At 35.0% G+C, this 25,665-nt stretch overlaps 10 protein-coding genes across 14 annotated transcripts; 6 read left to right on the forward strand and 4 right to left on the reverse strand.

Moving 5' to 3' along the window:
• Positions 1 to 490: 490 nt before the first annotated feature.
• LOC18027340 (UV radiation resistance-associated gene protein) lies at positions 491 to 3,196 on the forward strand. Of its 5 annotated transcripts, none has more exons than XM_024148520.1 (6): positions 491 to 964; positions 1,226 to 1,467; positions 1,681 to 1,861; positions 2,068 to 2,207; positions 2,381 to 2,608; positions 2,703 to 3,196. In XM_024148520.1, exons 1-6 carry the CDS (start codon positions 886 to 888, stop codon positions 2,817 to 2,819), a joined length of 987 nt encoding a protein of 328 aa, XP_024004288.1. In that variant the 5' UTR covers positions 491 to 885; the 3' UTR covers positions 2,820 to 3,196. The 5 variants fall into 5 exon arrangements, with proteins under 5 accessions (XP_024004288.1, XP_006410405.1, XP_024004289.1 ...); XM_006410342.2 differs by having other exon boundaries at positions 1,238 to 1,467; XM_024148521.1 differs by having other exon boundaries at positions 1,238 to 1,467; positions 2,071 to 2,207.
• A 164-nt stretch (positions 3,197 to 3,360) lies between these two features.
• On the forward strand, positions 3,361 to 4,422 carry LOC18027341 (small ubiquitin-related modifier 5). The gene is made up of 3 exons (XM_006410343.2): positions 3,361 to 3,620; positions 3,941 to 4,090; positions 4,200 to 4,422. The coding sequence occupies exons 1-3, from the start codon at positions 3,513 to 3,515 to the stop codon at positions 4,254 to 4,256; spliced, it is 315 nt and encodes a 104-aa protein (XP_006410406.1). The 5' UTR covers positions 3,361 to 3,512; the 3' UTR covers positions 4,257 to 4,422.
• Positions 4,423 to 4,663: 241 nt separating this feature from the next.
• Positions 4,664 to 7,159, forward strand: LOC18027342 (purple acid phosphatase 13). Its single transcript, XM_006410344.2, has 6 exons — positions 4,664 to 4,937; positions 5,332 to 5,854; positions 5,931 to 6,151; positions 6,251 to 6,441; positions 6,526 to 6,798; positions 6,942 to 7,159. The coding sequence occupies exons 1-6, from the start codon at positions 4,679 to 4,681 to the stop codon at positions 7,056 to 7,058; spliced, it is 1,584 nt and encodes a 527-aa protein (XP_006410407.1). The 5' UTR covers positions 4,664 to 4,678; the 3' UTR covers positions 7,059 to 7,159.
• Positions 7,160 to 7,532: 373 nt separating this feature from the next.
• LOC112081582 (protein RALF-like 9) lies at positions 7,533 to 9,009 on the forward strand. The gene is made up of 2 exons (XM_024148346.1): positions 7,533 to 7,718; positions 8,992 to 9,009. Exons 1-2 carry the CDS (start codon positions 7,533 to 7,535, stop codon positions 9,007 to 9,009), a joined length of 204 nt encoding a protein of 67 aa, XP_024004114.1.
• Positions 9,010 to 9,029: 20 nt separating this feature from the next.
• Positions 9,030 to 9,513, reverse strand: LOC18027343 (cysteine proteinase inhibitor 5). Its single transcript, XM_006410345.2, has one exon. The coding sequence runs from the start codon at positions 9,484 to 9,486 to the stop codon at positions 9,109 to 9,111; it is 378 nt and encodes a 125-aa protein (XP_006410408.1). The 5' UTR covers positions 9,487 to 9,513; the 3' UTR covers positions 9,030 to 9,108.
• Positions 9,514 to 10,496: 983 nt separating this feature from the next.
• LOC112081644 (protein RALF-like 9) lies at positions 10,497 to 10,688 on the forward strand. Its single transcript, XM_024148508.1, has one exon. The coding sequence runs from the start codon at positions 10,497 to 10,499 to the stop codon at positions 10,686 to 10,688; it is 192 nt and encodes a 63-aa protein (XP_024004276.1).
• Positions 10,689 to 11,684: 996 nt separating this feature from the next.
• LOC18027344 (ubiquitin-conjugating enzyme E2 8) lies at positions 11,685 to 12,564 on the reverse strand. Its single transcript, XM_006410346.2, has 2 exons — positions 12,188 to 12,564; positions 11,685 to 12,099 (listed from the first exon to the last, which is right to left on the reverse strand). Exons 1-2 carry the CDS (start codon positions 12,470 to 12,472, stop codon positions 11,869 to 11,871), a joined length of 516 nt encoding a protein of 171 aa, XP_006410409.1. The 5' UTR covers positions 12,473 to 12,564; the 3' UTR covers positions 11,685 to 11,868.
• Positions 12,565 to 14,912: 2,348 nt separating this feature from the next.
• LOC18027345 (high mobility group B protein 15) lies at positions 14,913 to 15,769 on the reverse strand. The gene is made up of 4 exons (XM_024148347.1): positions 15,621 to 15,769; positions 15,423 to 15,501; positions 15,146 to 15,314; positions 14,913 to 15,079 (listed from the first exon to the last, which is right to left on the reverse strand). Exons 1-4 carry the CDS (start codon positions 15,767 to 15,769, stop codon positions 14,913 to 14,915), a joined length of 564 nt encoding a protein of 187 aa, XP_024004115.1.
• Positions 15,770 to 16,834: 1,065 nt separating this feature from the next.
• On the reverse strand, positions 16,835 to 18,124 carry LOC18027346 (high mobility group B protein 15). Its single transcript, XM_006410348.2, has 6 exons — positions 18,003 to 18,124; positions 17,810 to 17,888; positions 17,536 to 17,698; positions 17,215 to 17,450; positions 16,956 to 17,128; positions 16,835 to 16,892 (listed from the first exon to the last, which is right to left on the reverse strand). Exons 1-6 carry the CDS (start codon positions 18,122 to 18,124, stop codon positions 16,835 to 16,837), a joined length of 831 nt encoding a protein of 276 aa, XP_006410411.2.
• A 4,472-nt stretch (positions 18,125 to 22,596) lies between these two features.
• LOC18027347 (receptor like protein kinase S.2) lies at positions 22,597 to 25,432 on the forward strand. The gene has a single exon (XM_006410349.2). The coding sequence runs from the start codon at positions 22,705 to 22,707 to the stop codon at positions 25,273 to 25,275; it is 2,571 nt and encodes an 856-aa protein (XP_006410412.1). The 5' UTR covers positions 22,597 to 22,704; the 3' UTR covers positions 25,276 to 25,432.
• The last annotated feature ends 233 nt before the right edge of the window (positions 25,433 to 25,665 follow it).

Here is a 25,665-nt window from a genome sequence, read left to right on the forward strand (position 1 = left end):
GATATTTTGCTTTGTAATCATCTAAATTTTGACATGACGTTAAGTAATCATATATTAGTTAAACTCAGGTGTGAGTTAATTTAGCAGAATTGGTCTTCCACAGATCAAGAGATAATTAGTCACCGAATAGCTGAATGAGATTTCGTTCGAGACTAACGAATTAGTATCATTATTTGAGCCTTTCAATCTCAGGTTTTGATTTGATTTTACATACCAGACTTGTCTTATGCTTCTATACAAAAAGTGTTTGAGGGTTTGTATTTTTTTTTTTGTTCTTCTGTAAGAAAGGATTGGTTTGGTACAAACCAAACTTTGCTAAAGGAATCATGCTTTTCACGGGAATTACATCATTTGGGTTGATCGAACGGTCCATACTACTTGACCCGTGTTTTAGTAAAAAAACCCGCCCGTTTAGTCGTTCGGTAATTTCTGACCCGGGAGATTCTCTCTTTCTTTCCTAAAGTATGAAACTTTAAATTCTGCGAAAACCGAAAAATCGGAGGACGAATCAGGCCTGAGAAGCTTCTTTGATCCCCTAGTATTTCATCGATTTCGTCTCTCTCCCATTCCCTTCTTGCTCCAAATGCCTTCGTGATCGGGTTTTTCTTATTCCGATCAGTTAAAGTTAGGGTTTTTAATTTTATTTTTCTGATCCGATCCCTCGGGTTACTTGAAACAATTGGTGATGAAATCTGAAGCGTGATATGAAAAGATCTGGATCTTCTCGAACAGACTTGATGCCAGAACTTGCGTTGCGTGGTTTCCGAGACAGCTGTTGATGGAAAGAGAAACAGAGCCAAGTTTGTCGGAAAAGCCGAGAAGAGGCGATCGAGAGGATGTCAAGATAATCGAGTGGGAAGAATTCGACCATGAGCTCACACGGTTATGGAGTCTTTCTTCTGCTCTGAAATTAGCCACAGAGAAGAAGCTAAGCCTGCAGCCGAAACTCGACTCTCTTATTCAGGTTTTTATCTTACTCATGTGTTTTCTTCTTGCATTGTCTTAAGGAAATGTGGATGCAGCTAGCTAGAAACTCAATTGGAAGCAATCTTATGTGTTTTTGGGGACCAGTTGTTTGGTTTATGGCCTTAAATTCGACATCTTGTCATAAAAGTGCTTCATGTTGTTGAGACTCTTACTCTACTTAGCGTTTAAGAAGTTAGGCATATGGTCTAACACTTGGTTGTCTCTGATTTTATCTACTCAATGAGCTTTAATTGATTAGCCCGCGGATTAGCGGGCGGCCAAAATTTTGGGCAGGTTAGTGCCGAATCATTGAGACGCACTAATGAACTTGAAGAAATGCGTCAGAGGCTGGAAGCAAGAAAACTGCTTGTGGACAAGACATCAATTGCTTGTAAAGTCACTGAGCAGGATGTTAAAGAGAAAGAGGAGAATCTCAGTGCAGAAGTGAGATCTTTGCTAGTAGGCGGCACAACTCTTTCCGTCGCTAAAAGCAAATTGCAGGTAATATATCTCATTCAATGCAAATCTAATTTCTTAGGAAGCAAAATGTATCATTTGTAAATTTCCAATGGGGAATATGGTGTTTGGCTATCTCAAATTTGTTGTTACGCATGTTGCTTTGTTTCCTTGGCGCCATCTTTGGCTCTTTCCTTGACCGATTTGTGAATGACTGAATCATAGATACTCGATTTTAGCTTCTTTTTTCTGTCGTAGGAGTCAAACTGCCAACTAGAAGGAGAAAGTGGTTATGCACATCTAAAGATTGTAACGAATAAGCTGAGAAAGAGGCAACAGTTTATGGTATCCCTAGTTTCGTTTATCTATCCCTTGAAGATTGAGGCAGGACCTTCGCAAGACCAAGAACTGGAATCATTTCCAGGTGGCAGTAGATTAGGTCAGTTGTATAATTTAAGTTTAAATCTTATAAGAATTAAGAAGATAGACTTTGATATTGATATCAATGCATGCCAATATCCTCCCGTCATTCAGTCTGATAATGATTTCGTAACTTTGCCTTTTGTTTTTCGTAAGTGTTTGAAAAAGTTCTTTATTGCAGCATCTAACCTTCTTGACTTGCTTGTATCTTATCTATGACTTTAGTAGGAACTAAGCCTATGAGTCAAGGATCCGTAAGAATTCTGGGGCTGCCTTTTAGTATGGCCCCATTTACAAAGATGAGCTTTTTCACCGACAAGAAAGAAGTTCAGAAGTCGGCAACCGCCCTAGGATATGTAGCTCATGTGTGTTCCGTTCTCTTTTCTCGCTACTGATCTATGCATTAAAACTTGCTTACTACTTCAATTTCTTGGCTTTGGTTTTTAGGAATCATTGTTAGTGCATTCTAAGAAATGAACCTTGTTTGGTTTGAAATTATTGATAGAGAGTACTAAAGGCTCCTTCTTGGCTTTTGTAGGCCGTGTTCCTATTAGCTCCTTACTTGGGAGTGCCTATTCGTTATCCTTTGCGCCTGGGTGGTTCCAAAACTTATATTCGAGACTATGCACCTTACATTGAGCCTTCTTCATCAGACATTTCTCCGATTTCGACTCTTTCCCAAAACACTAAATTTGTAGAGTTCCCTCTGTTTCTGGATGGTCAAGATACAACTCGAGCTGCGTACGCTGTCTTCTTATTAAACAAGGTTTGTTAAAAGAAAGTCTTTCAAATTTGTTCCTCTAAAAACAATGCATATTTGCCTCTCCTCTCATCTAACCATTAGTATTATCACATCACAGAACATCGAGCAACTCCTGAACTTTGTGGGGGAAAATAGTCTAGGACCTCGTCAGGTTCTAGCAAACCTCAAGGAGCTAATCCGAATCATCCAGTCTCCAAATTATATAGATTCTTGACGATGATGATGATGACAATAATGATGATGATCAGATATCCAATACTGTTTTCTCCTCTTGTAGATGGATCCATTCCTTCACACACAGCCTTGGTGTCTCTTTTTTTTTTTTTTTTGCGTCTTTTTGAAGTCGACACTTTGTGGGGGTAAAAGGTCAGATTATTTATTTGTTAGAAAACCATTAGACATGGTTTTGTTTTTGTTTCCTTTAGGATGAGACTCATCTCTCTAGGTGTGTGATGTTTTTGGTTTGGAGAAAATAAACTAAAAAGCTTAGTGTAGTTTCTTCTAAATTCTAACTGATGTAATTTTCTTTTTCTTTTTTCCTTGTATCATTTGAAGTATGTTTCAATTTGTAAGTTAATAAGCATTTTTTTCTGAGTCGTTCGTACAAGTTTCAAGTTTCAACGTTCTGTTGGGATGTGTAACGCGTGATGTGATTGATTCACAGGCAACAAAAACACAAGACCAAGGGTAAAAAAGTAAAACTCAAAAAGTGAAAAAGCAAAATGGACCAATAATAGTCTTAGGCGAGGATTGTCCTCTAATGGAAGCTCAAAGCTCTTTACTTTCATCAGTTTCTCACTTTTTTTCCTCTCTCTAGAAACCCAGAATCCTCAAAATTCTCCTGAGAGTGATTTTCAAAACATCACTTTCGTCTACTCTTGTAGTTTACTCTCTGTTTGTCTCAACAATGGTGAGTTCCTCAACCACGATCTCTGCTTCTTATTCATCAAAGAGGTCTCGATCTCCTGAACCAGCAGCCCAAAAGAAGATTACGCTCAAGGTCAAGACCCAACAGGTCTCTCTCTCTCTCTCTCACTGCATCTTCAAGCTTTTTAATGGCTTCCCTGAAAAAATATGTAGTGTTCTGTTTCGCTTTTCACTCTCCCTAAACAAAAACTTCTCTTATTTTAAATTGCTCTTGTTCTCGAGGTTTTATTTTTTCTTCTTAAACGCTATGTGACCAACAGAAAAATCTCGTCTTTGCTTGTCTATACACATTTTAACTATTTTTTTGTTAGGTTAAGAAAAAATGGTTACAGCATTTTCTTTGAAAGATCTTAATATTTTAATTCATTTTTTAAAGAAAAATGGAAACGAAAACAACATTGTGAACAGGATGGAGGAGAGGATGTTTACAAAATTGGGAAAAATGCACATCTGAAGAAATTAATGGATGCTTACTGCGTCAAGAGAAACATCGAGAGAAAGACTATCAGATTTATCTATAACGGAAAAGAGCTTAAACCACGAAACACTCCTGCTCAGGTTTTTTTTTCTAAATTTTTTTTTATATATATCTCACCTCACATTTTAACCTTATTATGTTTTACCTATTAATAACTTTTTTAATTTTTTTTTTTTTGTTTCTCCTCAGCTGAACATGGAAGAAGACGATTTGATTGATATTGTCACCGATCAAGGCGGTGGTTAATCTCCCCGGAATTTCTTCAAAAACCTCCGATTTGATCCCCAAACCAGGAATGGCTCTTTAGAGTCTGAAAATGATTTTTAATTACTTCAAATTTCATTATTAAACTTTTAATTTTAGCTGGTTTGTAGTTGTTGTTGCTGCCATCTTTTAATTCGGAAAATTAACTATTTTCGATGGAAATTTATTATCTTCTCTCTCTCAGTAATTGCGGTTTGCATTAGTTTAAAGTCTGTGAACCGGAATATCGACAAAGCTTTCACCGGTTTATAATCTAAACCAGATAAAAAAATTGGAAATTTATGGAAAAGTTTCATGTAAAATAATCAACTTTCTTACAAGTTTTATGGTAAAGAAAGAAATTTGTCGTCTTTTTCCGCTGCAACAAACATTAATTAAACAATGGTGGTAAACTAAACTGTGCAATGAAGTCGATGTCCTTTTTCGTCGTTTTAGTTCCGAGTGTTATCATCATCGTTGTTCATGGTTTCTCAACGACGCTTGAAGGTCCGTTTAAGCCCGAGACTGCTTCACTCGACCCGAATCTTAACCCGGTTGCATTCGACTTGCCAGAATCCGACCCGAGTTTCGTAGAACCCAATTCGAAGTTTCTTCGACCCGAACAGATCTCTGTCTCTCTTTCGTACAGCTTTGACTCCGTCTGGATTTCTTGGGTCACTGCAGGTCTCTTTCACTCTTCAGCTTTCTTCTTTTTTTTTTATTGTTTTTTTTTCCGGTAAATTTGGATATTTACTAAAAAGGTCGAAAGATTCTTAAATTTTGACTTCTTACGTTTTGCTTAAATCTGTATAATCTAGTTAAACTTTGATTTTTCCTCATCTGATCTTGTTGAAGCAAGATCTGGATCTTCACTTTAGAAACTTCCACAATTCTTGTTCCGGTCTACAAAATTTCCGGTTAAGCTGATAATCTGGGACAAAAGCTGTTAACTTTTGTTCCAAGTTCCAACTTCAAGATTCTGTCTTAAAAATTCATTTTTTTTTTTAACTCTTGAGAAACAGTTTGTTTTTCTTCTATTCTTGCATTTGTCTGAAGCAATATTATTGTATTATTACAGAGAAATTTCAAAGCGGTTCTGTACAAAGCATAGTCCAATACAGTGAATTCGATGTCGTTTCTAGAAACAAAACTGCAAAAGGCCATTATCTTGTTTATAACCAAGATGGAAATGGTCTCAAGAACTATACTTCAGGGAAAATCCATCATGTTCAACTCACAGGTCTTAAACCAAAGACACTGTATCAATACCGATGCGGAGACCCTTCTTTATCAGCAATGAGCAAAGAGCATTACTTCAGGACAATGCCAAAGTCTACATCCGAGGATTACCCGCACAGAATCGTTGTTGCTGGAGATTTGGGTCTTACTTACAACACATCAACTGTTTTGACTCATATTCTCTCTAACCATCCTGATCTTGTGGTTTTAATCGGAGGGTTTAGCTACGCTGATACATATCTCGCTAATAAGACCAAACTAGATTGCAGTTCTTGTCAGTGTGACCAAGAAACCAGTTCTTATTGCGATTCTTGTTATAACAGTCGAGAAAGTTATCAGCCTCGCTGGGATTACTGGGGAAGGTAAACAAAAGTTCTATTCTCTAGTGATTTCATTTGGTGGTTTTTAAACACTCAATTCTTGAAGTTTTGATGACAGGTTCATGGAGTTACTTACGGCTAATGTTCCAACCATGATGGTAGCTGGAGAGCACGAGATTGAGCCGCAGAACAATAATAATCTGACATTCGTTGCATACAGTTCAAGATTCTCATTCCCTTCAAATGAGAGCGGATCTTTTTCTCCATTATACTATTCCTTCAATGCGGGAGGAGCTCATTTCATAGTGCTCAATTCATACACACCATATGATAACTCATGTTAAGTTTCCTCCAGGGTTTTGATTCTTCTTTCTTAAAGGGTTTGAGTTGTATTGAAAATGGCTTTCTGATTTCATGAATTTCACATTTCTTTTACAGCTGATCAGTATGTTTGGCTTGAAAGTGACCTGAGAAACATAAACAGATCAGAAACTCCATGGGTGGTTGCAACTTGGAGTCTTCCTTGGTACAGCACATTCAAAGGGTATTACAGAGAAGCTGAATCCATGAGGACAAATCTAGAAGATTTGCTCTATAGCTACCGAGTCGATATCATCTTCAATGGTCAAGTAAGGTGTTGTTCTGTTGTTAGTGTTCCTTTGCTTCTGCGGAAAATGCTCTTTTCACTAATTTCCCTTCAAAACCTGAATTAGGTTGATGCCTATGAGAGGTCAAACAGAGTCTACAACTACACATTGGACCAATGTGGTCCGGTTTATATCACAACCGGTGCAGGAGGAGGTGGGAAGCTGGATATTGAACATGCAGATGACCCAGGAAACTGTCCAGACCATTCTCAGAAAAACTCTGTTGGATCCTGCGGCTTTAACTCCACATTAGGACATGTAAACGATGAGTTTTGCCCTGTTAGTCAGCCAGACTATAGCGCGTACAGAGAGAGCAGCTTTGGTTTCGGCATGTTAGAAGTAAGTCTCCTCTCTTATCTATATCGCTTGGTGTTCAAGTAACATGGTCCAACTCGGAACTGGTTTTGCTGTACCAATATAAACCAGATGATTTATTGTAGTTGCAGAAACCGAATTCTTATTTCTACTTTTGGCATATTTAGGTGAAGAATGTAACGCATGCATTGTGGAGCTGGAACCGGAATCAAAACTTTTACTATATCGCCGCAGACATTATATATATTGTACGTCAGCCTGACATCTGTCCGGTTTATACCTAAACCAAGTAGTTATACCGGTAGATTTTGTAACGTTTTACGGTTTACCGAGCCATCATTTATAACTTGGCTTATTCGTTAGAACTAGAACGGACCTAAAAATTCTTCTGAGCTCAATTCAAGTTTCAAATAAATAATTTCAATTCTTCATTGATACCTTTTGGTATAGATTAGGTATAGCCTGATGAAGAATCTATACTAAAATTACAATGAAGCATAATAACAATGAGTCCATGATTACAAATTTACAATTGTAAAACAATAACAATAATTAGCTTTGCAATTGTAACAATAACTTTTGAAAAAGAAATAGAAAACTAATAACAATAATTACAGCTGTAAAACTTTTTTTTTTGGTAGAATTACGTAACTAAAGGAACCCTCCAAAACGATTAACTTTAGTTAGCAGACTCTCCATTTAGCTAAAGCACCAATGAAAATTCCGAAATCGTTTAGTTAACTTCGTCCTGAGAAAACATGGCGATGTTAAAGACAATTTTGGTTTTATTTCTCGTTTTGTCAATTACTCTGGCTCTTGAGGCGACTAAGATCAAAAAGGAGAATATCATAACGTATGACGCTCTGCGTGTGAATCATGCATGGGGATGTTCTCCGAAACATCCTCAGTTTTGTCAGAAAACTCAGGCAAATCCATATACGAAAGTTTGAAATTTTAGAGATTAATGGAAAAACAGCTTGGAGTATATATTATATCAAAAGACTTCAAGAAAGATATCAACGAAGAGATTACGGAGGACGACGATGGAGGCGAAAATGTAATGTTTTATATATATTCAGATTTTTGTTTCTTATACTACTCATTTTCTATTATTCATGTTTTAATCCTTCCATAAGAACTTGCAATTTTTATATGACAAAAAAAAATTCGCGATTTAATGTGTATTATACGGATTTGAATTCGAGTGATACATTAACAATGTTGACACAAAAAATATAAATTATATCCTGAGAGGGGGATCCTCCTAGTCTACTTGTTCTCTTATGGAGTAAAAGAATGTATACCGTGTTTGTCTTTGTTTATTGTACGTGTAAATTTTTATTTTCAAATATACTAATAAGAAGTTTTGTGCTTGAAATTTTATTGTTTTCGGTTAGACTAAGATTATATGAAGAATGAATAACATATAATTTTCGTGCTATTTTATATAACTGAAAATAATCGTTGCAAGAACTCGACGAAGACCATATCTCAAACGAAAACCATATTCAGTTGGTTTAATTACATAAAACGTTTCTTTCTTATTGGAATAATCTTTGGGTTTGATGGTTCTAACGTCAGTAAAAGATATTTGGATTCCGATCGACGATCTGATATCCAGTAGTTTAACAAAACGGGTTTTAGATAATTATTATATTTGTTTATCATGATAGATACTATTTTTTATCGATATATAAAAATAAATAATATGTGTGACTTTGAGCTTTATAAAAGAAGCTTGTGCACACTTGATTGATTCAAAAAGTCGTTAAAGTGAATGAATACTCTACGAATACTATTACATGTCTCTCTAAAATGAAATTGGACATATCACATTTACGTTATACCTTCACCATTCCCCTCATGTCTCTCCTATCTCCTTGTAATTGATTGATTAATTACTCCTTCGTTTGTCAAATATATTTATTCAATTTATAAAAAACTACTTGTATTATACTATTTCCTTAATTATATATTATTGCTCTTAGTAGAATATTAAATAAAATTTTTTTGAGGTTTTTTTGGTGAGAATTATGGGAAAACATTTGATGTTTGGAGACGTACGGGAGAAATATATATATATATATATATATATATATATATATATATATATATATATATAGTTATAGTGATACATCTCTCAATAGTCTCGTGACCCATATCCGGCATAATTAGCGAATGTCAAAACTTGTTCAATATATATCATAATTTCTTCAGGTCTGGCCATATGCATGAAATGTGAAAACAATATATTGATATTAACATTTCCTTTGATAATGTTAACTTATTTGCTACAAATAAAAGATTGGTTACATCATCACATGTAAACTCATATCATAGGAAGCGACCATTAATATTGGTGGGTTTGAAAAAAGTGAGATTCATTGATTTCAGCCACGGCTTCTCCAATACAATCGCCACGTAGGTTTTGCTTGCGCCGTCGCCACCGGCTATAACGTCATCATTAGCCGCCACCACAAGCCGGTAATTTACACCGGAGACTATCTGAGACTCGCCGCTAACAACTTTCACGAACTTCAGTCCAGATTTGCTCTGCCTATCATACTCGGAGACCGCAAATTCGCCGATCTCCACGATGTGAGGATCTTTGACGTCGCTGATGGGACTCCAACCGTCGTAACGCGCCGCCACAAACACGTGAAGAGGGAGGAGAGCGAGAGAGATGAGTAGAAGGAAGATTACTTTATTCATTTTTGCTTTATTTATCAAATCAAATTATGGGATTAGACTGGTGAGTGTTTTAGGGCTATTATATAGTAAAGGCTTGCTATGCATGTTGCATGACGTGGCTTTCACTCTTAAATTTGTTTCACATACTTAATTTCTGAAACTTGGTATAAGTGAGGCATGTTATTATTTGACTCACACACGGAAAAAAAAGTGAGGAAAGTTATTATTTGACCCACACACAAGAAAAAGTGAGGCAGGTTATTATTTGACCCACAACACAATAATAAAAAAGGGAGGCAAGTTATTGAAATATTTAATAACATTTATGGAATTTTTTTTTTGATAATGTGATAACATATATGGAAATGTATTCAAATTAATTTTGAATTCTAAATATTTTGGTTTCCTGTTTTGGTATCTACATTATAATACTGTAAATAAGTTAATGCTTGTATTTGCGATTATATGAGAGAACAAAATTCGTCGACAAAAAAATGAGAGAAAAAAATTCAAAACAAATTTAATATTTTTAAAGGAATAGAAAACTATTTTAGCTCGTGGTTAAAAAAACTATATTTATTTTTAGAATTACGAAGAAGAAACAAACTATTAGACTTAAGGGAACCAACTAAAACTTAATTTGGCTGTAATTGACAGCTTCTAGTTTTATACAAATCAGAAAAAGTTATAATAATTCACGCTGTACTCTTTTTGTTAGAGTGATTCAGTTTTCTTCAACTGTTCATCGAGTAGTTTGTTGCAATTATAACAAAATCTTAAAAACTTTCGATATTTCTCAAGACGCAAAACTAATTTCTAGCCACTCTAGCAAAAAAAGGATCGTAAAATAACAATATATATCAACATTTTAGAAGGATATGCCAAAAAAAGAAAGAAGCATAACAATCGTGTACCCTCCCATCTCCTTTATTATTTAAACATCGATAATTCTCACACAAACAATCCAATCTTTCTCTAGGTAAATTCGAGTTTTCTTTTCTTAATTCAATTAAAAAAAGAAGAAGATATATATGGCTATGTCTAAGAAATTAATTAAGGCTGTTATTTTATATATGGCTCTTATAATGGTGTTCTTCACTCTTGCAACAATCAAGACCAATGCACAAATTGTGATAAGCTACGACGCTCTCCGTGCAGATCATGCATGGGGATGTAATCCGAAGTATCCTGAAACTTGTGTCAAACAAATGGCCAATCCTTAGATTCAAAGACGTGAGTTTGATCCGCGCGAAGTGCGGTGTGTTTTTTTTTTTAAAGTTTTTTCTTTATTCTATCGTTCAACGAATGTTTATTCCGGGTTTTAATTTAAATTGCATGTTGTTCGTCGGTAAAGTCAAAGTTACAGAATATGTGATCATTAATTTGTATATCTTTTATTTTTAATATAAGTAAAAAATATCGCTGACTTACAACATGTATTTTATTTGATAAAATACTAAGAAGAAACCGAGTTCAATATTCTTTCATATCTCCTGCGCATATCAAAATCAGTTCAAACACGTTTGTGTTATTGTGTATGAAGAAGAAAAAAAAGAATTCTAACATTTTTCTTCAGTTATATTATTTGAATTGCTTACTGTTTACAAAACAAAAGCAGAAGCACACAAACAATTTTTAACAAGGTTTAGTAGCTGGCTAGCTGCTTATATCATCGCACCTTGTTTATGTTATTATTATTGAATACACTCACAAGTATTCACTTGCCTATGTCCTTCCTAACCCAATATTTCATTATCTTATATCTTCCTAATCTCTGCATTACTATCTTTTTAATCTGTGGTTTCATAATCTCTTGATAGTACCTCATTAAATCCCTTTGAGGTATGCATAAATTTAAAAGTAATCTTCGCCACGTCGGCTTTCCATTAAGTTCTAGCCCTTTCTGATCCACCAACTTTGAGTCGGTTCTGCAACTTCTATATTTTCACGTTCGGTAAACTACAGTTTTTTCATGGAAAATAATCATAGCCAATAGAACTTACAAAGGTCAAGTGTCTCATTAATCAATTGATATGTTGGAATTGTTACAATTATTATAAGGCTTCAATATCTTTTCAAATCATTTATTCCGTTTTCTTTAAGTTATATCTTTAGACGACCATTTTACATTTAGCCCTGTATTAGTATAGTTTTAGAAGAATATAATAAGTATAGCTTGTTAACAACAAAAACAATCACATTTGTTTACTAAAAAAATCCACGCATACTAGTACTAGATAATTAAAATTTCATCTCATACGTATCAATGTTTTTGTTTAGTATTTGTATTTTCGAAAACAAGAGCGATGATGTCTAAGCACTCGACGCAAATAAGAAATTAAAAAGTAATAGATAACCGCAACAGTCAACAGACATCGACATTTTAAAACTTAAGAAAACTAATTAGCCCCTTGCATATTTCACTGTCCACTCTATCGCAATTTCCTCGTAAGCTTTCCGGTTTTTCCGGTACAATCTGGCGGCAGGATTACCAGGAAAAAACGGTTCAACCGGGTCAGACAAAACCGAACATATAGCCAGCAATACCAAATTGATTGTCCACGACGGTGTCCATCGTGATCCCAAAATATCAACACTGATTTCTCCACGCTCGTTTATATTTGGATGAAATATCTGAACCCAGACAACCAAAAAAAAAATTAGACCGGAAACTAAACGTTAACCGAAAAACTAAACCGGTTTTCTAAAATTTGGTAATTACCTTGGTCTTGAATGTGATTTTGGGTGGTTTAAAAGGAAAGTCCTTGGGGATGTGAACGGACAAGACGAATACTCCGTTTTCGAAAGGGCAACTCGCCGGGCCTTTAATGGTGGCTTCCCACCGGAAAACATTTTCCGGTGAAACTAACCATGAGCTAACATGCGCCATGAGGATGTGATCTTTTTCTCGACCTATTTCATTCCATAGCCTTATCTCCGATGATAATTTACGGGATTTTTTTGAGGTAAACAATTTACCAAAACTGAATCTTTGGAAGAGAATCATTTTTTTTTCCTCTCTGTAATTTTTTAGAAACTTACGCTCTCCATTCTCTTTATCTCTCTCAACTTGGATTTTACTGTGTTCATCAGTACTTAAAACTTAAAAGGACACATACCATTGACATCAAATATATATTATATATTCTTAACCGTATTTCTTCTATGGATTTACTTACACGACAAAACTATAGTTAGTGCTTTCTCGAATCATTACGAGTTTTTGTTTTTGTTTTTTGAACCATGATGTATACGTAATACGGTGAATACATTTATTATTTACACGGCGGAAAATACCTAGAAAACTTTTTTATTTTGACGTTCAATTTCAGAAAATTACAACACATTCATTTTCATTTTGATTGGATAAGAAAAAAGGAGTTAATGCTTACATCTTGTTTTATTTTGTTTTAAATGCTTAATTTGGTAAACTGTATTCTTAATCTAACCTCGTAATACAATTTGTACAGACGATTAATACATCAGAATTAAATAAACTAGGTGAATATGTGCAGGTTTTATTTTCAATTTTTTTAATTTCTTTTTATATTTTTACAAAAAATTAGTATAATTATCATTTGTTATTTACTTACTTGTTAATATTTTATTCAAAGAAAATTAAAATATTAAATATTATTTAATAATTTAGAGTTATATTAAAATTAATAAATACCATCAATATTTTTAATTAGTTATAACATAAATTTTTTTTAACATTTACACAAATATTAACTAATAGTCAATTAATAAAAAATTTTAAATTAATAGAATCATCATTTCATTTGTTACTTGCTAGTATTTTATTATAAATAATCTTTAAAAAATAATTTAAAATATATATTGAATATTATTAAGTAATTTACAGTTATATAAAAATTAAATACATATCTATCAATATTTTTAATTGGTTATAACATAAATTTTTGTTTAACATTAATATAAATATTAGTTAATAGTCAATTAATAAAACAAACTTTTCATATTCTTTAAATGCTTTAAAATTTAATATTAAATTTTTATTAATTAAAATTTAAGTGACATGTGTCAATTTTTCCAATGCTGATGTGTCAAGCATATAGAGAAAGTTGAGCAACTTTTGTATATAAGATAAAAAATAATCATATTATTTATTTAATAATAATAATATCTAATTTTTTTCATTCATATTATAATTCACATTTTTATATCAATACAAAGTATCTTATTTTGATGTTAGACCAGTTAGATAAACATATTAATCTAATTTAGTATAGTTAATGTATAATTTTATTCATATAAAAAATACTACTAAAATTAATTATAGAATCAATAATTATCTAGCATTTATGCAATTATATTATAAAATAAATATAACTTTGATCATTATTTATAATTACATAATCATTATATATATTTGCAATTATAAATATCAGCTAACATTTTTATAACTATATTTATATATATTATATTTGCATATTCTAATACAAGAATTATGGTTAATATTTACTCCGCACATAGTGTGGGTAATCAACTAGTGCATTAATTATATGGCAATAGTATTTCTCCAATGATAGTGACATGTGTCAATAGAAAAAGTTGAGCAACTTTTATATATAAGATATATTCTCCTTGTATTCTAAATTTCAAATATATATTTGATTGAATAAATGGAATGGTTGGTAAAGTATATTAATGGTAACCACAACTTGACTGGCGTTTTGTTGATGCATTGCCATATTAAGTTTTTAAAAAGCATGTGCGAATCATCAACACGTTTCCATCTATAAGAAAAGAAAGAACAATGGCTTTAATAATTGGAATGTTTTTTTAATAATAAAAATTGTTGTTAAAGATTAAAATCTGTTTAATGTATATGTAATTAAATGGCTTAACGTAAGGAATTTATAAGCTGTTTTTTTATTTATCTATAGCCCGCTTTGGATCTATCATCTATATGCACCATTAGAAGCAATTTGGTTACAGAGTTTCTAAAAATGTATGCCAGTTGTAATATTGCCAGACCAGTTATTGCTATCTGCGTAGACACTTTGAATGACGTCCATTCCACTAATATTCGAGAGAGGCTTCACTTGTATTGCGTATTTCATAAAAAAAATATTGATAACTAATTTAGCTCATATATCAAAGACGTGTCTTGAAACAATTACGCGTTTATGTTGAATAATTTTGACATTATTCAAGTTGATGGTTATTTATATTTGTTCTAGAAACTGGAACAAAATATTATAAACCCTTGTCACCAGATAAATGCCTTGTTTCCTAGGAAAGCTATTCAAAAAAGTTTAAACCGCTACGCTACTATACTTGCCCTAAAGAAATAACTTGTTCTGCAAGTAACAAATTTAAAGCTCTTCATGTATCTAAACCCTGATTAATATAAAAAGGGTAAAAGCAAAACTGTTTGATCAGGGAGTCATGCCCATCAAGTCATCGATCTAGCAACGGTCTTAGACATAACTCTGTCTCTCTGTCTCTTGAGTAAGTCTCTCTTCTGTAGATTCATACAGAACTCCTTCCAGCTTCCATGATCCCATTGTGAAAGTAACAAGATAACCGCTCTTAATTTTCCCATAGACGAGTCCGATCACTGAAACAGAGATGATCTTTTTCAAAGCTTTGAAGAATTAATAGATGTTATTGTTACTGTGAAATAGCAATTAAGTGAATGAATATGCATTACATGGAGATGGAGGAAACTGGCTGCGAGCTATGAAGAAATAGATGATCTCGTAATCATGAAGTAGCGAGTAGTAGTGTGAGCGCAAGCGCTGGCTGTAGATTAAGTTTTGCTTTGCTCGGGGGAAGTTAAACGAAGCAAAAACATCATTCCATTGATTCTCTCTAATTACCTGCAAGAACTCAAAACAAAATTAGGCATCAAATGATCTGATGATGATAAGGTTACATGTAGATTTCCGAATTTCCAACCTTCATGATGATGATGATTACATATTTACCTGTTCGATTCCACCACGAAAAGTTACCTCGACAAAAAGCTTATGCAAGTCCAAATCCCTAAATTTTACTTTCGGAATCCTACAATATCATATATATACATTTCAACAATAGACATTATATTAGGGATTGTTGATGGCAAAAGCTGTTGCAACTCTATCTAGTTATTGGTTAAAGCATGAGCATCCAAAGCTTCTTACCTTAATTTTTTTCCCATTTCAGAGTGTAGCTTCTCCAATGTAGACATGAAGAGTTTCTTATCAGCCACCACTTGCTCGTAGCTTGCAAGAGGAGATGGGATGTTATTCATCGATACTGAGCTTAGATCTTGAGGCAATTCCCAATCCATTTTTTAACTTTCTGCACACACCAAAAAAAGAAGAGACTTTAAGAGAGACTTAAGCACTAATTACAATGTTATTTCTGTTTCAGAAAACACTAAACTATCTTCAGAGAGGCAAATGGTCGAACATCTTAAGTTCATAAAGCAAACATTCTCAAAACACAATTCAAAACATGGAGAAAAGTTATGCAGAGAAGTAAAATCGAAATGAAGAAGAATTCGCTCACAAATAACGATTCATAGAAACAGAACTTCGAAATCGAGCAAGAGAAACAGTAGATAACGTTGAGAGAAGTCGGATTCTACTTCTTCCTCTGCTTTTTGTGTACAAACATGAAACAGATCCAATCGATTGTAAAAACGAATTTATGATAGAAAAGCAAACACTCTTTACAAGATTCATAGCAAGATATATCTCTCGTGAATGAAGATTCTTGAGCACAATACAGAGATTTTCCAGAAACAAATTTCCGCAAAACATCACAGGCATCATCTTGATCTCCGAAAGATTTAGAAAAAAAAGAAGACGAAAGAGCCCATTTTCAGGGATTCCCGCGATACAACAAGAAAAACCCAAGACGCCAAAACGGAAATAGAATAAGAAAAACAAAAGATTTAAACAAAATTGTCACCTTTGATTGCTCGATGACACAGTCGTGTTTTAGTCTTTGACTTCGGAGTATATGGAAAAAATCGCAGCTTTACTTGTTTTTCTCTTACTTTCTTTTAATGGCAGTGCGTAAATATGACCTTCCTCCGTCAATCTTTGAAAACGACTAATGTATTTTCCGATAGATTCAGAGCAAAGAAAATGAAAGTGCCATTTTTCAAGGTGACACAGTAGTGTTTTTGCCGTTTAAGTATCTGAGCAAAGTATTAATTTTTTTAATGTAATTATTGATAGTACTTTTTAACAACAGCTCGGTTAAAAGGACCAAAACAAACTTGGATTTGAATCTCTTTCCTGAGTTTTCTCTGTGCCAACTATAAACCCATCTTCTCTAACCAGTGAGAGATCCCTTGTAGTCGAAGAAAGCTATACAAAAACGTTAAAACGCTACTATACTAACCCTATAGGGATGTCTTGTGCTGAAAGTAACCTCTCTGAAACTCTATCATGTCTCTAACCCTGTGCAAAAGGACCATGAAAAGAGTAAAATCAAAACTGTTTTAGCTATATCATGTCTCTAACGTTGTCTCATCCCAAGGAGATCGTTTTTCCAATTCGGAGTCAGAATAGTAGTCCTCGTCTTTTTCTGAGCAGCTACCACTTGAGGAGCCTTCCTCAGAATCTTCAATTGGAGCATCAGCTTCAGTATTCTTCTTTGGAGGCCATTGTTGCAGTGTCACAGCATCAACGATGACCTGATTTATATCAAGAAAACCATCGATAATCAACGAAGACCTAATATCTACAAAACGCAAAACCGGATATAAGATTGTTGATATACCTCTTTTTCCTGTTTTTTGTTGATCTTATTCCACTGACTGATTCCTGTTTTGAAAAGCTCTTGAGGATTGGCTTTATCAGTCAAAGTATTGGGGAAAACATCATAACTCCGTCTCTCTGTATCTTGAGTAACTCTCTTCTCTGTCGACTCATACAGAACTCCTTCCAGCTTCCATGATCCCATTGTGAAAGTAACAAGATAACCATTTCTAATTCTTCCATAGACGAGTCCAATCACTGAGAAAGAGATGGTCTTTTTCAAAGCTTTGAAGAAATAGGTGATCTTGTAACTGTTAAGTAGCAAGTAACTGAATGTGCTTACATGGAGGAAACTGGCCACGAGCTTTGAAGAAATAGACGATCTCGTAATCATGAAGTAGCGAGTAGTAGTGTCTGCGCACGTGCTTGGTAAAAATCGGGTTTCGTTGTGATTTGGGAAAGTTAAACGTATCAAATACAACCTGCCATTTCTCTTCTCTAACTATCTGCAAAAATCCAGAACAAAACTAGGCATCAAATGATCTGATGATGATAAGGTTACATGCAGATTTCTCAACTTTCAACTCTCATGATCATGATGATGATTACATGTTTACCTGTTCGATTCCACCACGAGAAGTTACCTCAACAAAAAGCTTATGCAAGTCCAAATCCCTAAATCTTACTTTCGGAATCCTACAATCATTATATGTATATTCTCAGAAATGGACACTGGTGATTGCTGATGGCAAAAACTGCTGCAACTAAAGCCAATCATTGGTGAAACTATGAGCATGAAAAGCTTCTTACCAAAATTTTGTACCCATTTCAGAGTGTAACTTCTTCAACGTACTCATGAAGAGATCCTTATTAGCCACCACATCCTCGTAACTTGCAAGATGAGATGGGTAAGCCCTGGCAGTGTTATTCATCAAGATTAAAGCTTGATGCAATTCCCAAATCGTTTTTTACTTTCTGCACACACCCAAAATATAAAAAAAAAAATGAAAGATTTAGAGAGAAGTAAGCAGTAAGCACTGGTTTATATGTAATGTTATCTGTTTCAAGATTACTAAAGGCAAATAGTCGAACATTTTATGTTCATTAAACAACCATAACAAGAACGCAATTTGACACATCAGAAACAGAATTCCGAAATCAGAGAAGAGAAAGAGTTAGAATAGTTGTCACAAACTCACGATCCCATAGATTTCTAGATTCTTCTTACTCCTCTGCTTCTTCTTTACAGACAAGAAGTGATCGAAAACACAGATTCAATCGATGCAAAGCGAGTATATGCTAAGAAAAGCAAACATTTACAACAAGACTCATTGCAAGAAACATCTCTCTGTCCAGTCTCTTTCTTGAACGGAGATTCTTGAACACAATCCGTTATTTTCCAAAAATAGATTTCCCGCAAATTAACAAATAATACATTACAGACACACATCGAAACTTAATGCACACGCCATTGAGTTTCCTCTGTTTATTTTGAAAAAGGACGACTGATTTCTCCGATAGATTCAGAGCAAAAGAAGATGAAGGAGCCCACTCTCAGGATTTCCGCGAATCAAGAAGAAAAGGCCCAGGCGCAGAAGAACGGATTGTAAAAGGAAAGATCACCTTCGCTAGATTACACAGTCGCTTTTTTAAGTCTTTGACTCGAGTATTTTGAAAAATCGAAGCTTTCCTTTAATGGTGGAGCAAAAAAAACGGGCCGTAGTTTAGTACTGAATTCTTGAATCTAGTCAAAGCCCAATATGACTCTGACACTAAAAAGTTTCTAAGAAAAAAATTTAAATAGTCATCTCAAAGTCAATATGTATAAATTTATATGTGTACGTGTGAATATCATCGCGGAACAAGAGCTACAGTCACGGTATAAAAAGCCAATTTTAGTTGGAAGTAGTTGTCTTGTCTTCTTTATCGTTTGTATTAGAGTCTAGAGATCTCAGGTCCCATATACGATATAACAACTTCGATATATCTAACGAATTTTCAAATGTTTCAACTATCAAGGGTTATGAATATGAAATTTTAAATGTTTCAACTTTCAATTGTTTTGAATATATATATAGTTTTATAAATATTAATATTAAATTACCAAACAAACACAAAGAAGTCTTCATGTACGGCACCATATGTGTCAAACTTCTTGTACTACCGATCTACCACAATTGTAAGTGCCTTTAGTTCACCCAAATTTCTTTAGGAGTCTTGGTTTCTTGCGAAAGAAGAAATATGTGCGTAGGATATTCGAGAAATCATCACTTGTACATTATTATCTGAACCTTTTATATATATAAAGCGATATGCTTTTTTGAGTTTCTTAAAGCCAAAATATATGTGTCAGAAATTCGATATTTAGTGATAGTATGACCAAAACACGAGAGTTATACTACTTTAGTTTCAAAAATAACATCATAAGATACTATAAAAACACTTTCATTTTTTTTTTTTAACTAGAAGGAGGTTCGGGCCTGGGCCTTAATCCCCCCACGGCCCGGGACCAGCCTTTGCTAATACCTGGTGACATGGCGTAAAGCATCCCTCCCACTGGAAATTGAATTAAGAGCACATGGGACCAACCCCTGCACTTAACCACTAGCCCACTTCATCCGGTGGTAAAAAAAGAAAAAACTTTTATAATACAAGTGAATCAAATGATGTTGGCTATATATTAGCAAAGGCTGTTCTGGTGACATATCTAGATCAAATGATTTTGGCTATATAAACTTCATAAGATTGATATATTTTTAACATTTGTGAGTACAAGTGAATCACCATGTGTCAAAATACTACAAAAACAAAAATGGAGTAAAACCAAATTTGTCTATATGAGACTCTAAGGGTGGATCAACAGTTGCTAAGTATACATGAGTGGATAAAAAACTGATTGAAAAATTAGCATCTTATATACAGTTAAACTTTTTATAAATATATAGTTAAAATAATTGGCCAAAAAGGCCATACTTATTACTTATTAGGATCAAAGCGAGTGAGTAGTAGTTGTGACAAATTACACTAAGATTCTAAAACCACAACCTTTTGTGAAAATGATAGCCAACAACAACAGAAAAAAAAAATTAAATAAAAACAGGCAGGCCAACGACATCACTCAACCTCTCTAGCTAGTAAAGTAGAAAATTACTGAAAAACAATAATACAAATGAAGCTATAGATTCAACATTTACAAACCAACTATATATTGTAATCTTTAATATATATTCAGTTTTTTTTAGTTTAACTCAATTGTTTATCTTTTAAAGACCGAATTAACTACATATATATACATGTATATATGTTGAGAAAAAACAAAATTAACTCCATACAGAAAGTAGTAATGTTATCTTTATATGCCTTTTTATCTGTCTCCATCTCCCTTATCTCATTGCATTCATGGTGGCATTATGTCCGCTTCTCAATCCTTTTAAAGTTTTTTTTCATTTCAAACTGTACTAATATTGACTTCTCCAGTTACAAAGCCAATAATAATTGCAAGCAAAAAGAGAGATAAAGCGTATGAGTAGAAAACAAATCTATCAATGAAGCTCTTCTAAATTTAATAGACATTGATCACGCCATTTGCTGCGGCGACCCAAAGCTTTCATTTTTAAATTTTATTTTTCAAATCGTTGATATGTTTTAGTCGTTACAAAAATATCAAATACTAATCAACTCATAAATTTAGTGAAGGTGAAAGCATCAATCAACTTTTGATGCCTTTTTGTTACTGGTGTCCAATATGCAAAGAGATAAGTGTGCACTACAATGTCAAAATTTCATAAACTTTATTATCTGTTATTTTTGGTTTAATACACCACCGTGCGATAATATATTAACATATTAACAATTGTTTACTAAGATAGAAATTGCTGATCCAATATCTTACATGTCTGCAAATGCTAGAGTCTGTAAACAGTAAGTTTTATAAAGCATGTTGTAGAACACAGTAAATTGTGTATGCTGAGCTTAATATCACTGGAATGTAGTTAAGGACAAAAGTAACTCAATTTGGGATCTTAATGCGATATTTGTTTTCAATATGGGGTCGTTTCATCTTCATAAATTGTTGATCATTTAAGAGACACGAACTCGACATGAGTGATTGGGAGAGAATCATATGTGTCTGAAACTCAGAATATGGATGAAACGTATATGGTGGGGCTGATTTGATTGATAATCCATTCCATACTATTGGGGTTTAATCAAATATTATCTAGTTTTCATTTTCTATGTTATATCAACATCGTATTCATATTTGTCCCCCACTTTCCTCCACTCAATTTTGCAAACATCTTTTTTTTTTTTTTTACTTTGGTTGATTGTTAATTATATCACTAATCATCCAATACGATGCGGCGGTACAAAAAGCAGTAAAATCTTGACAATACAAAATTTTGTCCCGCTACATTTGAACTGCTATCATTTTGAACAAGCAAGGAAATAGAAACAAACTAAACATACTATAAATCTGATAAATAAGAGAATGTTATCGGATTTTAATGTTAGTTAAATAATGTCGTGAAATGTTTTGTTTGGCGGACCAAAAAAGTATCTGAATGTACTTCACTAACAAAAGCTCATTATATATCTCATTAATGCCTTATTATATTATTGGTTACTTGATTTGTACAATAAAAACAGCTCTAAGAACTAGCATAGTAGCACGTAATTTGGTCTTTAATGTTGAAGGGTTTATCATGTTTTTAATTTCGACATATGAAGGCTGGAACAAGTTTTTGCTCTAACTTCTTATCCGTAGATAAATAAAGCATTCCCAAATTTTTGGAAAAGAAAAATGCATAAGATGATGGAAAGAATGAAAATTCAACCTATAAAACTAGCGCGTATTTCATTCAAAGTTTTCAAACGTATCACACGCCCTTAAACAAAAACTAAGGAAAAAGCTCTAAAAGAACAATTGGAAATTTATTTAGAATTTATATTAGAAATTAGAAAAGAAAAGAAAATATATAGAAGCGGACAAATTTAGACCCTCAATATTCTTCTCGACGACACGCTTTGGAGGTCTCCTTCGGTCTCATTTTTCCATACGTAGTTTTTTTCCGTACGTAGTTAAATTTAAGTTTTGAATGATATATTGGAGTAGTATAATAATTTTCGCGAAATCAATGGTTTTTTTTTCTATCATTTAAAAATCAAGTAGAGGCTTTATACGAAGGAAATGGAGAATCCCCTTCGCCATGACACATCACCATAAATGACCAAACCCAATGAAAGGGTGTGCTAATTTCAAACCACGCAAACCTAATCTTGTTGAAATTAAGCCTCCAATGTTCAAACTATACTTCAAAAAAATATGTAAACCCATTTGAGCATTAAATTTAATTTTTTTCTAGAAGAACACACTATATATACACTTCCTTGCTGGCGAAAATCCATCATTCAATTTTGGTCGGTCAAAAGAAATCTAGTAGATCGCCACATATGCTATAAAGCCACTTCATATCATTAAATTCATTCACATTTGATTATTACACATCATCACATGGCGCCAATGGCCGTGGATCGTCTCTGTTTCGTATTACCAGCGGAATCCGGCGAGTTAAAGCCGTCTATAGAGTCTCCGGCGATGGTTGAAGAGACCAAGGAAGAGGAGAAGAAGAATCGTGACTGTGGACGCCAAGTTGTGAGTTTGATCGGAGATTTATTCCGGCGATTACACGGCTCCAAACTGGTGAAAAGCTTGAATCTTTGTATCAACGAGAGTAAAGACTCGATTTTTCCGGAGACTAATCATAGCAAATCGTTCAGTGACATGGAAGGTGTTCAGCTTTCCGACAAAATCGGCTGCGAGAACCCGAGAATCTTTGGATACTCCGAGCTCTACATCGGATCTAACGGTTTCAGCGACGAATTAATCCTCGGAAGCGGCGGTTTCGGCCGTGTTTACAAGGCGGTGTTACCAAGCGACGGAACCACCGTGGCTGTGAAATGCTTAGCGGAGAAGAAAGGAGAGCAATTCGAGAAAACGTTCGCGGCGGAGCTCGTCGCTGTGGCTCAGCTCCGTCACCGGAATCTCGTGAAACTGAGAGGATGGTGTTTCAATGACGACGAATTGCTTCTCGTCTACGATTACATGCCTAATCGGAGCTTAGACCGAGTGCTTTTCCGACGGCCGGATATTAATCCCGATTTTAAACCGTTGGATTGGAATCGGAGGGGTAAAATCGTCAAAGGACTCGCCGCCGCGTTGTTCTACCTCCACGAGCAATTAGAGACGCAGATTATTCACCGGGATGTGAAGACGAGCAACGTTATGTTGGATTCCGAGTTCAACGCACGACTCGGCGATTTCGGGTTGGCTCGGTGGTTAGAACACGAGATTGACGAAATCGAGCATGATCCGAGTTACGACTCGGTCTCTTCGTTCCGTAACCACCAGTTCCGAGTTGCTGACTCGACGCGAATCGGTGGTACAATCGGGTATTTACCGCCGGAGAGTTTCCGGAAAAAAACCGTCGCCACCGCGAAAACCGACGTGTTCAGCTTCGGCGTCGTGGTGCTTGAAGTTGTCTCCGGGAGACGCGCCGTCGATCTCTCGTTCTCCGAAGACAAAATCGTTTTGCTCGATTGGGTTCGTAAATTATCCGATGATCGGAAATTACTCGACGCCGGAGATTCTCGATTACCGAACGGCTCTTACGATTTCTCCGATATGAAGAGAATGATTCATCTTGCTCTTCTCTGTTCTTTAAACAACCCACAGCTTCGTCCCAACATGAAATGGGTAATCGGAGCACTCTCCGGTGAATTTTCCGGCGACTTACCGGCTTTACCTTCGTTTAAAAGCTTTCCTCTCTATATTCCTTTATCTTCTCTAAAATCGACCACAACGACGGCGACGACGACCACCACCACCGCCACAACGACGAATCCAACCACCTCCACGACAAGTTTCAACGCGTCTTCCGAGTCAACTCCGTCGTCAAATTACGTCACTGCCCTCGAGGATTCCATTTACCAGACGGCGGAGACGGGAGGAGAAAACCGGAATTTCAGTAACACCAGCCGTCGGATGACGTCATCAAAGTCTTTCGTATTGGACACGCCGAGAGAGATCTCGTACAACGACATCGTTTTAGCCACGAATAATTTCTCAGACGCGCGTCGCGTTGCCGAGGTCGATTTCGGTACGGCTTATTACGGTTTACTAAACCGGGAGCAGCATATTGTGGTGAAACGTCTCGGTATGACGAAATGTCCGGCGCTAGTAACACGGTTCTCAACCGAATTACTTAACCTAGGCCGGCTTAGACACCGTAACCTCGTCATGCTCCGTGGTTGGTGCACAGAACACGGCGAAATGCTCGTCGTATACGATTACTCCGCGAACCGGAAGCTAAGCCATCTTCTTTTCCATAACCAAATACCGGGGAATACGGTTTTGCGGTGGAAAACCCGGTATAACGTGATTAAATCGCTTGCTTGCGCTGTACGTTACCTCCATGAGGAATGGGACGAGCAAGTCGTTCACCGGAACATAACTTCTTCCACAATCTTTCTCGACCGAGACTCGAATCCGCGACTATGCGGATTCGCGTTGGCCGAGTTTTTATCAAGAAACGATCACGCACACCAAGATGCCAAGAAGAAAGGATCCGCACAAGGGATTTTTGGTTATATGGCACCGGAATACATGGAATCCGGCGACGCAACAACCGCGGCGGATGTGTACAGCTTCGGAGTTGTGGTATTAGAGATGGTAACTGGTCAGCCGGCGGTGGATTACAAGAGGAAAAAGGAAGACGCTCTTTTGGTTTTGAGGATCCGTGAATCGGTAGGTAACCAGAGAAAACCGTTGGACGAAATTGTAGATATTCATCTAGAGTGTGAGTTTGAGAGGCGAGAAATGGCTAGGGTATTGCGGTTAGGGTTGGTTTGCACGAGAACCGACCCGAAGCTAAGACCTAGCATTAGCCAAGTGGTGAATATATTGGATGGAAGCGAGAGGTTCTTCGAAGAGGAAGGAGGAAAGGAAAGTGACGTGAGCCGCAAGCAAATGTATGATTCGTCTCTGTTGATGATTAGACAAATGCAGGCGCTTGGGATTCATTAAAATTAATGGTTAGAGAACTAAGAAGTAAGTACTGTACTATAGGAATGTTATATGTTATTAAATTCGGGAGACATGTATTTTCACGGTTTTATATATTTGTATTTATTATCATATGTATGCTAAAAAGATTTTGGGTTCTATTAAATAGTAAGTATTTGGATACAATCATCATCTTTGATTTAGTTTAGGCTTTCCACTATTTCTTCTTCTGTTTTATGTTTTTTTTTGTTGTTGTTGTTGTTTAGTGTTTCCACTTCTTGTTAGTTAATGTTTCAACTACTTCTTTTATTGTTGTTTTTCCTTTAATTTTTTAAATTCCTAACATCTATCTACGAAATAATAGAATAAGAGTACCAATGTTTTTTTTTTTTTTTTAAAAATACCAAACTC

The sequence above is a fragment of the Eutrema salsugineum genome, unplaced genomic scaffold (assembly GCF_000478725.1).
Source record: "Eutrema salsugineum unplaced genomic scaffold, Eutsalg1_0 scaffold_10, whole genome shotgun sequence".
NCBI classification, from domain to species: Eukaryota; Viridiplantae; Streptophyta; class Magnoliopsida; order Brassicales; family Brassicaceae; genus Eutrema; species Eutrema salsugineum.